General features: G+C 47.9%; 1 protein-coding gene across 1 annotated transcript in view; it reads right to left on the bottom strand.

The window, feature by feature from the left end:
- LAMC1 (laminin subunit gamma 1) overlaps positions 1-12,916 on the bottom strand; it is a 171,383-nt gene that overhangs the window by 31,070 nt on the left and 127,397 nt on the right. The window contains exons 3-13 of the mRNA XM_013005679.2: positions 11,813-11,943; positions 9,190-9,356; positions 6,982-7,170; positions 5,853-5,970; positions 5,408-5,506; positions 5,174-5,310; positions 4,650-4,772; positions 4,357-4,546; positions 3,936-4,048; positions 1,053-1,274; positions 742-930 (exon numbers count right to left, since the gene is read on the bottom strand). Coding sequence (XP_012861133.1) covers positions 742-930; positions 1,053-1,274; positions 3,936-4,048; positions 4,357-4,546; positions 4,650-4,772; positions 5,174-5,310; positions 5,408-5,506; positions 5,853-5,970; positions 6,982-7,170; positions 9,190-9,356; positions 11,813-11,943 — 1,678 coding nt within the window. The remainder of the gene's footprint in view (positions 1-741; positions 931-1,052; positions 1,275-3,935; positions 4,049-4,356; positions 4,547-4,649; positions 4,773-5,173; positions 5,311-5,407; positions 5,507-5,852; positions 5,971-6,981; positions 7,171-9,189; positions 9,357-11,812; positions 11,944-12,916) is intronic.

Below are 12,916 nucleotides of genomic sequence, written 5' to 3'. Positions count from 1 at the left end.
AAATAATGTATCAAAAGGGTACGGGAAGTGGGTCAAGTGCAAGGCTTATGAAGTTCTGCAGCCCTGGGGCCTGGCTCATTCATCTACGAGGCATGGTTTTTGGTGACCAAGTTGACTATGATGAGGTGCCACCGTTGGTACCAGGGGTACTTCTCCATAGGACACGGTGAGTGGGTTCCAAAAGGCATGGGCTAGGTCCTGGTGGGCAGCATGGACTATCAGAGAATCAAAAGAACGCCAGGATCCGCGATGCAAACCTGCTTCGATCAGACCTAAGGGGAGAGGGCAAGGAACTCGTCCACAGCCCAATCCATTGACAGAACAAAGGAGCAGCACGGAATCAACAGACATGGACTTGAAGACAAAATTCTCAATACTGATTGGTGAGGGCATATGTTCCCAAACTGATTTGGCCTACTACTCCCTTTGCGGCAGGGCTGGGGGGCGGGGGGCTTCTCAGCATCCCCCCGGCAATGAAAGTTTTTGTGCTACAGCTCAGGATACAGAACCAGGATAAAGTAGAGGCAGACAGGAAACAGGGAGGAAGTAGGATGGGTGATGCTCTATGTGGGGTATGACAATGGATGAGATCAAACAGTTGAATTAAAAACTGATGATCTGCTCTGAACCTTTGCCTAGTTCCCAATAAAAAGTGAAGACCAACAAAGAGAACCACAGCATCATTCCCCAGGTCCTTCTATGGGAGAGAGCACTGGAAGCTGGCGACGGGAGCCGACGTACCAGTGGTGCCTGTAGGGCAGTTGGTGCACACCACCTCCTTCGTCTTGGGGACGACAGCACAACTTGAGCCCCCAGGGCAGGGACAGGGCTGGCAATCAGAGGAGGTGCCCACTGTGGAATCTCCGTAGTACCCATCGCTACACTTTTCACACTGGGGGCCAGCAGTATTGTCTCGGCAGTTGCAAATGCCTATTTGGAGAGCAAGGCGAGAGAACAGGGAGGAGCATGAGTAAGGAAGGCAATTACCACCCCTTCCCATCTGCTAAAGGGCATCAAGACCCAGCAGCTGCCGCCACATATCATCGCCTCACCTGACTCAGGGTCACAGGTCTCGCTGTGTCCGTTGCAGGTGCAGAGCACACAGGGACTGTAGGGTCCAAGGCTTGGTGTTTCTCGTCTGTAGCCTGGGAGGCACATTTCACAGAACTGACCTCCGTATCCCACAGGGCAGGTGCAGGACTCCACCCACATGGCAGGGACCCCTGGCCCAGGACGAGCGCTCAGTAGGGTGACATCATCCAAGTACCCGGCACCTGTGCAGGGTGTGGAAAAGAGAGGTGCTGAGCTGACTTCTGTTTTGCACAAGGTCACTGCAAGTCAATGAAGCTCCAGGGGAAATCAGATCCAAAACACCAGGGAAAACCAGCCAGTAATTTAATTTGCCCTTTGGAAAAGCAAGTGAGGAAGCGGCTGGTACCAGGCGCTAAGTATCCGAAGGGGGCGTGCAGCACAATCAGAGTTTCTTCAGCACACACACATCCACACAGCGGGATGAGCAGCCTCTGCAGGGCTTCCAGTCACCAGTGTGACAATTAGAGGTACTGGACACGCGATTTGAGCAAGAAGAGATGTAAGCGAGAGAGAGAGAGAGAGAGAGAGAGAGAGAGAGGAAACAAGAGCTTCAGCCTATGGCCATTAAACAGTGATGGTGTTCTTTTGCCACAAAATCAGATACTAAGTGTGGAGGTCAAGGGTATGGAAGTAGGGAAGGCACTTGGCACACCTTCATAGCATCATCATTTAAGTCAACCATTCCACTCCAGTCTTCTACAGTTTTAAGGTGAAAGTGTATTTCCGCATGTTATGAAATAGCTCTTGTTTACATGGCCCATTTGGAAATTTAGTTACATAAACCTAAGGCTGAGGGACGGCTCTTCTATTCCTGCCTTACACTTAGTTGCCTTTAGGTAGGCTTATGCCTTTCTGTCCAGTACAATCATGAGAGACGTCTCCTGTCCTTTGAAACAGTCTTAAGTTTCCCATTCTAAAAATACTCATTTTAATTTTGCTTCTATTCTCAAATTATAGTCCATATCTTTTCCTTTCCTCACAATCAGACTTCCTGGGGAAAAAGGCCTTTATTTCCTCTACCTTTAAATTATTTCTCAAATACCACAATCTAATCTGGGTTTCTAACATTAAAAAAAAAAAACTATCACTAATGACTCCTTAATTACCCAATTCAAAGACAAGTAGTATGATGTTTCTAAATCAGTTGTTTCACTTCCTTTAAAATTAAATTTTCTCTCGTCTCAGGGCATGGCTCTTAAATAACTACATTTCCAGGACTCAATCTTCTTTTCTTTCCTCTTACTGGTCACACACCCAAGTATCAAACTGACGGTCCTCACACTGACAAGCTGCTGACCATAGGTCTACAGCCCTAGCTGGTTTCCAGGCTCCACATCCACATTTCTAACAACTTACAAGACATTTTCATCTAGATATTCACATGGGCATCGAAACCCACCCAAGCTAATGAGACCACCCATCTGACTCCCTCTCCACCCCCCACCCCCCAGTCACTGTACCTTTCTAAAGAAAAAGGTCCTAGTTTCAAAATTATTGTGGGGGAAACGACAAAGAAACCTGAAAAGCTTAGTTAAAATAGCCTGTTCGACTAAAATTATAACAAGTGTCCAATCAATAATTTATAATTTGTCATAATTTAGCCAGCAGTTGAAAGGTCTTTAAAATATTCATTGCAAAAAATTAAAAAATAAAAAAAATAAAAAATTCATTGCTAAGCAAAAAGAAATGAACATTAAGCAAGTTGAACCAGAATTATTCCTGAGGCTTTTTAGAAGAAGAATGTATTGAGGTGCAGTGTAACCTCAACAGGCATATTAAGTATTAAAAAAAACCAAACTATTTACTTGGCATAACACAGTTCACCAAAACTGTGTTCTACATCATATTTCAGTGAACACTGACTGGGGTCTTAAAAGGTACTGATTCTGAACCCACACCCACCCCCCTCGCCTCCCGGTCTGGAAGAAAGATGACTGATGAAAACTGAAAGACATGTGGAAACAGTCAGTCTACTGCATGAATGGGACTGTCAAACACCAGTCTCCATCACCGTGTGAGACTAGAAGGGCGAAATGCACCTGGCTACCACTCCCTACTGCTCTGAACAAGATCCCCTGAGCAGGTCCTGGATAGAGTGGGAGGAAAAGAGGGCACAAAACTCGCAGTCAGCAGAGAGACCAGGTTTACTGGTTTGATAGAGATAGGCGGGCTCCCCCAAGCCCATGGCTCTCTGCTACCTTTGGATCTGAAACTGAACTCACCTGGATAAAGAATCATCAGTAATCATTCATGAACAAAGGACGAGTTCACCAGGCTCGGAAAGGAGGAGGGACGGAAACAAGAGACCGGGGAGGAAGTGGGCTAAGTGGTGGCCCATGGAGGGGATGACAATGGGAGAGATGAACCAAGATGCGTTGGCTTGTGGAACGTGACACTGATAACCTACTCTGTACACCAGTGGTTCTCAACCTGGGGGTCGCGACCCCTTTGGGGGTTCGAACGACCCTTTTGCAGGGGTCACCCGATTCATAACAGTAGCAAAATTACTGTTATGAAGTAGCAACGAAAATAATTTTATGGTTGGGGGGTTCACCATAACATGAGGAACTGTTATTAAAGGGTCGCAGCATTGGGAAGGTTGAGAACCACTACTGTAAACCTTTACTTAATTTACACAAAAAGTTCCAAAAATGTAATTCACTGAACTTAGCAAAATTTCTCCAGGTATTAGGTTCCCATCCCTCCAATGGCATTAATTTTACACATAATTCATGTAATCCTCAAGGAACGGTGCATCAGAACGGATGTAGAGATCAAATGTTAGCCAGCCTTCCACCAAGAGACCTTCTTCCGTAATCCTCCTGAACGACAGCACAACTTACTTCTCTCACTGTATGTCCCACGGATCTTGATAGACGTCAAGTTGTTGAGGAGTTTCTGAAATTCAAAAGGAGTCAGGGTAGGTCTCCAAGGGTAGTCTGTGGCTTCGTGGATCCTGGAAGGAAAGAAGAGGCCACGTTAAACTTGGGAAGGGTCCTTGGGGTGCTGAGCCAGCCTCTCGCTCACATCTGCTACCAGTAATACAACACTCTCACCATCTAACCATATCAGGAAGGAGGCTGGTGGTCTGACAATACAATCCGAAAAGGTAAAACTTAACCAAGGAAGGCTCCCTTTTACCAAATCACCTGGATAAGCCAGGACTTTTTCTTTAACATGTACCACTGGGCCAGATAGACTTAGACAGAGAAAGCACACTCACAATTTTGGACAAGTCAGATGTTATGAAGGAAGCCTTCTCACCTGAAGACGTATTTCACAGTGGTCTCACTCGGGTAGGAGTTGCCCTGCGCAATCAAGGGCACCGACACGCGGAGGCCGGCCCCCTCGAGCACCAGGTCTTCTGCAGAGAGGCGAGTATCGGGCCTGTCCACTCGGAAGGAGAAGGAGAGGTTCTGGCCATAACTCAGCATCTGCTTGCCCAAGAACTTTGCTGGAATACAGACAAAGCGGGTGCAGGAAGGTGAGAGTGAGCTTTGCAAACGAAACGAAACCAAAAACTACATCGAGCCAGGCTACCATGTAGCCTTACTTACCAGGAGCAATGAAATACCTAGGAAAGTAGCTATCAGAGATGACGGAAATATCTCCCCTCTCCGAGGACCACTCAAGTGATGCTTCAGAGCCGTCCCTCTGCTCCGCACGCCAGCCGTCCTCATCTAGAAGCACAGAAGGAAAACACGGTGCTGCTACACTGCCAGCAGCTTGACTTCAGTCCTCCACAGCCACCCACGTGTCAGGGGTGATACCTAGTCTACAGAAGTTCACCAATGAACCTTTGGATAAATGGAGCCTACAACTGCGCTTGTAGAGACGCTAATGCTTCAAGTTACATTTTGTATCACATCTTACTCACTGGGATAAATCCTGCTTGTTTCCGTTAAGTGAAAAGGCCAAACCAGGAGAATCATACACACTGAACAACATTAAGTATGCCCATCTTCATCATCAATACGAAAAAACCAAAAAAAACCCTCAAAGAGTTACTTTAAAGCTTTTTTTTTAAAACATTTCAAACCGAATCCCATAGTTCTCGGTTGAAAACCGCAAGTCCGCTTACCAATCTGAAAGGTGGAAGTGATCGGGTAAGCACTGTAGCCCACGGCACTGGTGCAGACGGAAGAATGCCCGAAGCAGAAGCAGGGTGTGCAACCCTTCGGGTTAGAGGGTTCCAGGTTGAAAAACCCAGGTTTGCATCTGCAAGAGATGCAGACACGGCCCATTCTTGCTATTATTTTCATTTGAAACTTACCAGCAAAGGAAACACAATGGAGCTAGAGAAAGAGTGAGCTACCTCTCACAGCTGAAGCCTTCCACGTTGTCTTTGCAGACACACCTCCCTGTTTCAACGTTGCATTCATCGATGCTGCCCGAAGGGTCACAGGAGCACGGCCTGTGGATGGACAACAGGGGTGGGGGCAGGAGAAGCATGATAAAAAAATCAGTGGAGGAAGAGGAGGGAGAAAAGAAAATGCACTCTTAAGCCAACCTTCAATTTTACGTAATAATATATATATTTTTAAAGATCCACGACAAAATGAATCCCAAAATCATTTTCAGAAACGCTCTCTGTAGAAACGACACACCCCGGCTCATCATGACAGGTGGAAGCCTTGAATTTTTGTGGGCAACGACTGAGGAAGAAATGTTCACACCGAGGCAGGTAAGTCACCAGAGCAGTAATTTTGAGTTGATCACCTCAGATCCTGTGCCCTTCCTGTGGTTGTGGAGCATCCTACCTGCATCCTGCCTCGGTGAGAGAATGGAATCCAGGCTGGCACCGGTCACACTTGTCTCCCATCACCCCTGGTTTACAGCTGCATCTTCCATAGCTGTCACACTGAGTGCTGAGAGAGCCTGAAACGGAAAGACGCTGTTCCGATGAGCACCACTGTCAACCACCAGTGAAACCGGAGAGGTAGGAAAATCGATGTGTCAAAAGAAAAACAAAACCCCAATGGCAATTCCAAACCATGCCTGGAAACCAATACGCAGTTCCTCAGCGGTAACTCTGGCAGTTAGATTTTGTCAACTTGAACCTTGTGAAAGTGTACGGGGAGAGTCCAATCCATCACAGCCTGATGACAATGAGAATGTCTTTCCCTCTCTCTGCCCCTTTACCTCCTTCCTCACGGAGGCTCTGTGTCTGCCTCCAGAGGTACGCTGCCAACCCACTGACCTTGGAACCAGGTAACTCTGCACCCACTGACCTGTGATCTCCCTGCTCCCAATTCACCCTTCTGCTTCATTGGCCTTCATTGGAAACAGACTGCCAGGTCTCCCCTCCCCTCCCCCCAAGGTGCTGGGTGGGTTTGAACTGCCAGTCTTCTGCTTATCAGCCAACTACTTAACTGCCGGATGCCATCAGGGCTCTTTATAAATCACCCAGCGCCCGTTGACAAGCTGCAGAGTGGCCCTGTGTCTGCTGGCAAGGCACAGGTTCCTTCGGGCCCACATCTAGAATTTTAAAAATGACCAAACTCCTGCGACCGTAGGACAGACGGGGCACACACCAGCCCTCTAAGGAGATCAGACTCAACAAAATCATTAACAAGGAGGCATTCCCTAAGCAGCTGGCCTCGGACAGCCAAAGTTCAAATGGTCTTACTGATCCCACTGCTAATTATTTACAAAATTAGTCACTCGGGCCTACCTTATACTTATATATCCACACTCCAGAAAATCAAATTAAAGTTCAAATTGGTTGAAGAGTCGAGGTGGGGTTACAGCTAGACCTTGAATCACTGACACATTAAAATAATGTACACACTTCCATACCCTTGCCTGGGCAACCATGTTTCTAAGGTTACACAGACATCTGACTTTGTCTTCCAACCCGCCAGGCGGAAGCTGACCCGCGTCACTTACCAACGGGACTACAGTGGCATGGCGAGCAGGCCTCCTTGTTCCCCAGGCGGAAGAAGTTCTCCCGGCACCTCTCACAGTTGGCGCCATCCGTGTTGTCCTGGCAGTTGGTACAGTGGCCGCCGTGGCCCGTGGAACGGTACAGTTCAGGGTCAAAGGAGCATTCCTGGGAGCGGCCATTGCAGTCACAGGCTGCCAGCCAAAAAAATACCCAGTCAGATGCCTGTGCTTTTAAGAATATTGTCTCAGAAGGTTCAAAGGAAAACAAACCATCATTTCCCACCTCTCCGTGACAGGAAGGTGGCGGTGGAGTAAGAATGGTCACCAATACATCCTTCGTAACGAAGGCAGTACATCAACAGAGGGCGAGACCACCAGGCCCCCTGATGAAAACAGAGCTCGGCACAGCACACAAAGAACGCGGTGCCTCGTGAGGAAGCTGCCTCCGGGTACTTGGCCACAAACAAGTGAAGGCGAAGTCAAATTCCAATTTTCCCAAGTCTTTATCCTTCATTCTAACATCAGTTCCAAGGATAGGGTGCCACACTACAGGCAGACTGCAATCTGCCTTAACTTTGTAGGTCCCAGCCATTCAAATAAACTAAGACACTAACTTTCAGGGTGCCGGGTGGTATGCAAATCCAGACTGGAGTAACCTCAGACATGTGAATTAAAATTCACATTTTCAACACTACGGGGACACGTGGGTCTACCTTCAACCAGGGAGCCATTCATTCCCACGGGGCCGTGTGTTATGTAATTATATTCCCTCCACAGCACAACCTTGGTTTAAGAACCATCAGAAGGTCTTTATTTTTCCCTATCAAGACCACTTTCTCAGAACCCCTGAGTCTGCCCAGAGTACACACAGCATCTTGAGCACAAAATGAGTATCGCTTAAAAACGATCATGTTATATGGTTTTATTAAATTGGGGGTCCAGGACAGAGCAGGAGGGTGAAGGTTTCTTGAAAACGTTGTTGAATGCCTGTCTTTCATCTTCTGTTGTTTGTCCCCCTCTTGCTTTCGACGCCGTCCTTGCACGAACAATGCAGGGAAACTGACGTCGAAACGTGCGTCCCTGGCACCCACGTGAAAGTTGTGTTAAAAGCTTTTACAGTTCCCTTTCCCTTACTCATGAGCTATCTCTCTTCCTTCTGCCTTCCTAGTTTATCCCCCATCAATGCAGTCAGGTCTCAGATCACAGAGCAGGGCGATTTTACAGGCCTCCGATGCTCCAACCCACAGCTCCAGCAGATGCTGTGGCTTCCTCCTCCTCGGGTAGTAAAAGAAAAGAAAATGGCATGCTTTTAGGGTTCCTTCCTCCTGAGATGTTTTCCTCCGTCTGGTTAGGATAAACCAAGCCATTCGATTCAAAAATAAATCTCCTTTCTCCCTGAGTGGATTCTGACTCACTGCAAACCCACACGCAGACAGTGAGCTCACAGGGGTTTCCAGCCCATCAACTCTACAGAAACAGACTGCATTTTTCTCCCATGAAGGGTCTGGTGGGTTCAAACCACCGACCCACCCCTCAGGTAGCAGTGAGTCCCTGGCCAACGTGCCACCAGAGCCCCTTAAGCCAAGCCACTCTGAAGGGCGATGTGCTATTTCTTTCATCATAACTTCTAGAAACACTAACATCTGATCCCCCTCCTTTTCCGCAGGCCACCCAACCCTGTGTGGGTGGAGTGGGAAAACTCTCCCACCACATTCCTTAATGTGATAAAGGAAAAAAAAAAAACACTCTGAGAGATAATGTTTCAAATGGCAGTCTGCGTCTAAAACTATCGTCATGTCTGACAGCATGTTAATCAACGGCCTTGGCTGTTTGAGTAAGGGCACACTGATAGGAAGAGAGCATTTTAAAGGACATGAAGACCAGACCAGAAAAGTATCCTTGAGGGCAGGCCACACTGGCCCAGCATTTTGATGGAAGCAGAGCTCTGCATGTAGAAGATGCTGCTTCCTCTCTGGCGTGTGTGTTCTGGACAGAAGCCCAGGCCCAAGCCGTGCATACTGACAGCCATGCCTCCAGCTATGAGTTCCCCTCACCGTGTGGGGGGCTTACTGCCTGCGCAACTCTCTCAAATGATAGCAGCAGCACCCACAATCACCCTTCCAAAGACGAAGGCAAGGCAATCCTTCAGCCTGATGTCCTTCCATCCCTGGAAGCTCTCAAGAGACCCTAAGAGCCCGGGGAAGCACTCACGCAGGCACTCGCTGGCGCTCTCGGCAGTCGCTCTCCTCCACGGCCGGTCGTTGAAGAAGGGAAGGCACTTTTCACAGTCTACGCCATAGGTGTTGTGTTTGCAGTGGCACACCAGCTGGCCCAGCTCATTCTTCCCACACTCGCTCGCATGGCCGTTGCACTTACACCTGGGGAGAGAGGAGATCATTCCAGAGGACTGGAACTGCTGCTGCGAAGGTCCAGGAATGGATGCCCAAAACCTCTGGACAACAGAACTTAAAGCTAACCCAAGAACGCTGTTGAGCTTCCCCATTCCAAAGGGTGAACTGAGCAAGGTTCAGTCATGGCCGTTTGAGTTGGAGGTATGAGATTCAAACCAAAAAACCTACCCCTACCTTCCAAAGCAGCTTTCCTTACCAGGGTATGTAAGTTAGCCAAGATATGCGAAGAGAGACCCTGAAAAGTTCTGGGGATGGCTGTCGGGCCACTTCTGTTTCAACAGGCACCCGGAATAAGAACCTGGCTGCCTGGCAGCCCTGCCTGGCAGCCCTGCATGGAACTTAACTAGTCTGTGCCTCCCTCACCTGTGGCGTGGCGATGGTGATAATGCGAATTCTGTAGAACTATTGGAAGGCCCTCGGAATTCTTTCTCTATATACCCAGGAAAGTGCAGGCACATACTAAGTGGTAAATATGCTTGCAATCATCTGCCACGATGATTTTAAATCAGTGTACTTTAAAATCTCATCTGCAGAAAAGATCAGCTTCCTCACCGTCATATGGATCTCTGGTAATCAGAATGCTATTCCCTCAGGTTTAAGGCGCTAACACTCCGTGAAGGATTCCCTAGGTGTAATGGTCTGATCATGACCAAAGAGGCATGGAAATAACCACAAGAACTACGTGGACTATGGCTTAGCAATATTCCCTTCATCTGTTTCCTTGATGGCAGCCACCAATTCCACTGCGTCAGGGTTCATGCGGCCATTTCTAAAGCATGTTCAGGATGGCAGGAGGAGGACCAGGCTTGGACCTTCCCCTCTGAGCATTCCCTCAAGCGCCTACCCTTGCCTTTGACACAAACCTCGCTGTTCCCATCGCTTGAAACGCTACCTATCTAAAACGACTCACTGCATCTCTCCCCAAACGCATTTACCTTCTGAATTTACTTTGTTAACGGGTCCACCATTCCTCTGATCACTGAATCTTATCTTAGACACAAGTCCTAACCATTCTTCCTGCACAAAATACATCTACTCTACTGCCACTCACCCGAGTGTCAAAGCATTCATTGTCTGATTCTCAGATTAGACCTTGGAGCACAAGTACAAGAAAGCTTCGGAAAGCTCATGGGGAAACGGGATGAAAAAACAATGGAATTTTCCCAGCTTTCTGAAGCTCCCTCGAGTTATCTTCTCTCCACTGTTCACCACATCCACTCTGCCCTCACAGTCATCCTCTTAGCACACTGTTTGGGGTTATCAAGAGAATTTAAGAAACAGGATAAGGGGCAGTCACCAGCCTGCTCTCCTCCACCACAGCTGTGCAAAATAGGAGGCATTTTTCACAGCCTACTCCATAGGTATGGTTCCAATTATACAACAGCTTGCCAAATTCACTCTTCCCACGCTCACATGTCCACCACATTTAACCTACTCCCAAGGCCTTGCCTGAGCTCTCCTGAATCACAGTTCACTCAGCTTCCACAGAACACCATCCCACCACATACAAAAATAATTGTTTGCTCTTGAGAACTGGCTGCCTAATACAATAAAGATAAAGTCCACAGTTTTTACCTACTGTCTTCAGGCTCTGGTCCCTAAACTACCTAAGAGATTTTTCTTAAGGCAGGTGGATTAGAGATTTCCACCCTGCCCCCAACCTAGCTGCCATCCCTCCTAAACAAGTCCTGCCCATTCTTCAAGACCCAGCCCAGATTCCACGTGCTTCTCGAGGTGAGTCTACATCGTGCTCTGACATACAGCATCCTTTTCACTGCTGCTTGATCTTTTCATTTTAAAACACATGCATTGCATTGGTATTTGAGTTTTCACCTATTTATACATCATCTGCATGATTCATTTAGGAAGATCTTCTAAAGTTGGGTCAGTCCCCAAATAGTGCAGTTAACATACTCAGCTTCACCAAGGTTGAAGGTTCAAATCCACCTGGAGCACGTTGGAAGAAAGGCAGGGGCATCTAGTTCTGAGAAATCAGCCCCTGAAGACCCCATGAAGCCCAATTCTGACACACTCAGGGTGGCCAGCCATCAGTCACAATCCTTCAATGGCAATCGGTAAGAACGTCAGAGCCTTCTTAGTAGGGCAGTCTTACACTTCCCCTGGTAGCCTTACCGAGCCTGTCTCACTACTTGCACTTAAATGACCACTAAAAATTCAGTAAGTATGCTGATTTGATACAAAGACCGGAAAACCCAATCACAGGATAATGAGCAGTCTGACAAGAAAAAGATCCCCGAGCTGCTGCCTCTTGCAGATATGTAATATTCCACCCTAAAATGTGCCCCCCCCCATGCTGGTACAGTAAATGTCTAACAATATGAATTATACTGGTTATAAATAAATTGCCATGTTCATGTGACTATAAATCAAAGCTTGCAAGGCTGATTTAACTGCTTACTCACCGGCCGCCCACAGCGAAATCAGAGATGGCATAGTAATAGGACTTGAGGACTTTGGGGTCATTGAACACTTCGTCTCCAAATGTGTTGAGGCGGCTGAGTGTGACTCTGATGTCAGTGGCGGTTACCCATTCCTGTCAGAGAAACAACAGATCAAGACATAAGCCAGAGGCCCAGGGGGGCTTCAGGATGAGCCCCAGAGGCGACGGAACATTCCGTACAGTTCACGGATCCGCCGCCTAACGCCCACTTCTAGCGTGAAATCCATTGGGACACCGCCTGGCCTTCCTTCCTTGCCTAATGTTCCCCTCCTCCTGGATGGCTCTTTCTTGATGTAGGTTGCGTTAAACCATCCTGAGACACAGAATTAATGCTAATAGCTTCACAAGGCACTTGAGAGGCTTAAGGGAAGATGTATCTTTAAACACCGATAGAGCATTAGACTCAATGCACCTGCCCCTTCTGACTGCCCTGTCTCCACACTCCACATCCAGTCAGACTCCAGGCTCAGAGTTCAGGGAGCTCCACACTTGTACCAGCTACACTGATTGCCACTTCCCTGATTTTGTACCTTAATTCAGAGGCCCTGTCCGCTGCTGACAGAACTGGGGCGGGGGTGGGGGTGTGATGCTACCCAAGTGCACAGGAACAAATCCTCACATTGACTGGAACCGACCAGAGGCAGCCAGTGCTTAGCTTGTTCCTTCCCCACCTAGTCACCTAGTCAGTGAGGCCTTCCCTGGCCAGCGCTCCCCAATAGCCGATTTCTCTCCTGTTTCACTTGTTGAAGAGTTCCTGGGTGGCACAATTGATTGGAGGTTCAAAAGCACACTGTGGAGTCTCAGAAGGAAGGCTTCCCATTCTATTTCCAAAAGCTCACGCACCTGGAGAACCCAATAGAGAGGTCCTATGCTGACGACACACCTGGCATGCCGTGAGGTGGAATCTCCTCAACTGCTGTGGCACCTGGCTGTTCTTATTTATCTTCCTCATCCTTGTTTTTCTTATGAAAACAAGGAAAATGCCAGTGTCTTTAAATTCCATTTTCCCCTGAGGTTTTGGAAGCTCTCTCCTATCTATCTAGTCTCAATTGTCTCCTTCTACCCC

The sequence above is a fragment of the Echinops telfairi genome, unplaced genomic scaffold (assembly GCF_000313985.2).
Source record: "Echinops telfairi isolate 266 unplaced genomic scaffold, ASM31398v2 ScPeMD7_7424;HRSCAF=8462, whole genome shotgun sequence".
Lineage (NCBI taxonomy): Eukaryota > Metazoa > Chordata > Mammalia > Afrosoricida > Tenrecidae > Echinops > Echinops telfairi.
This window is presented reverse-complemented; position numbering and strand designations above follow the sequence as displayed.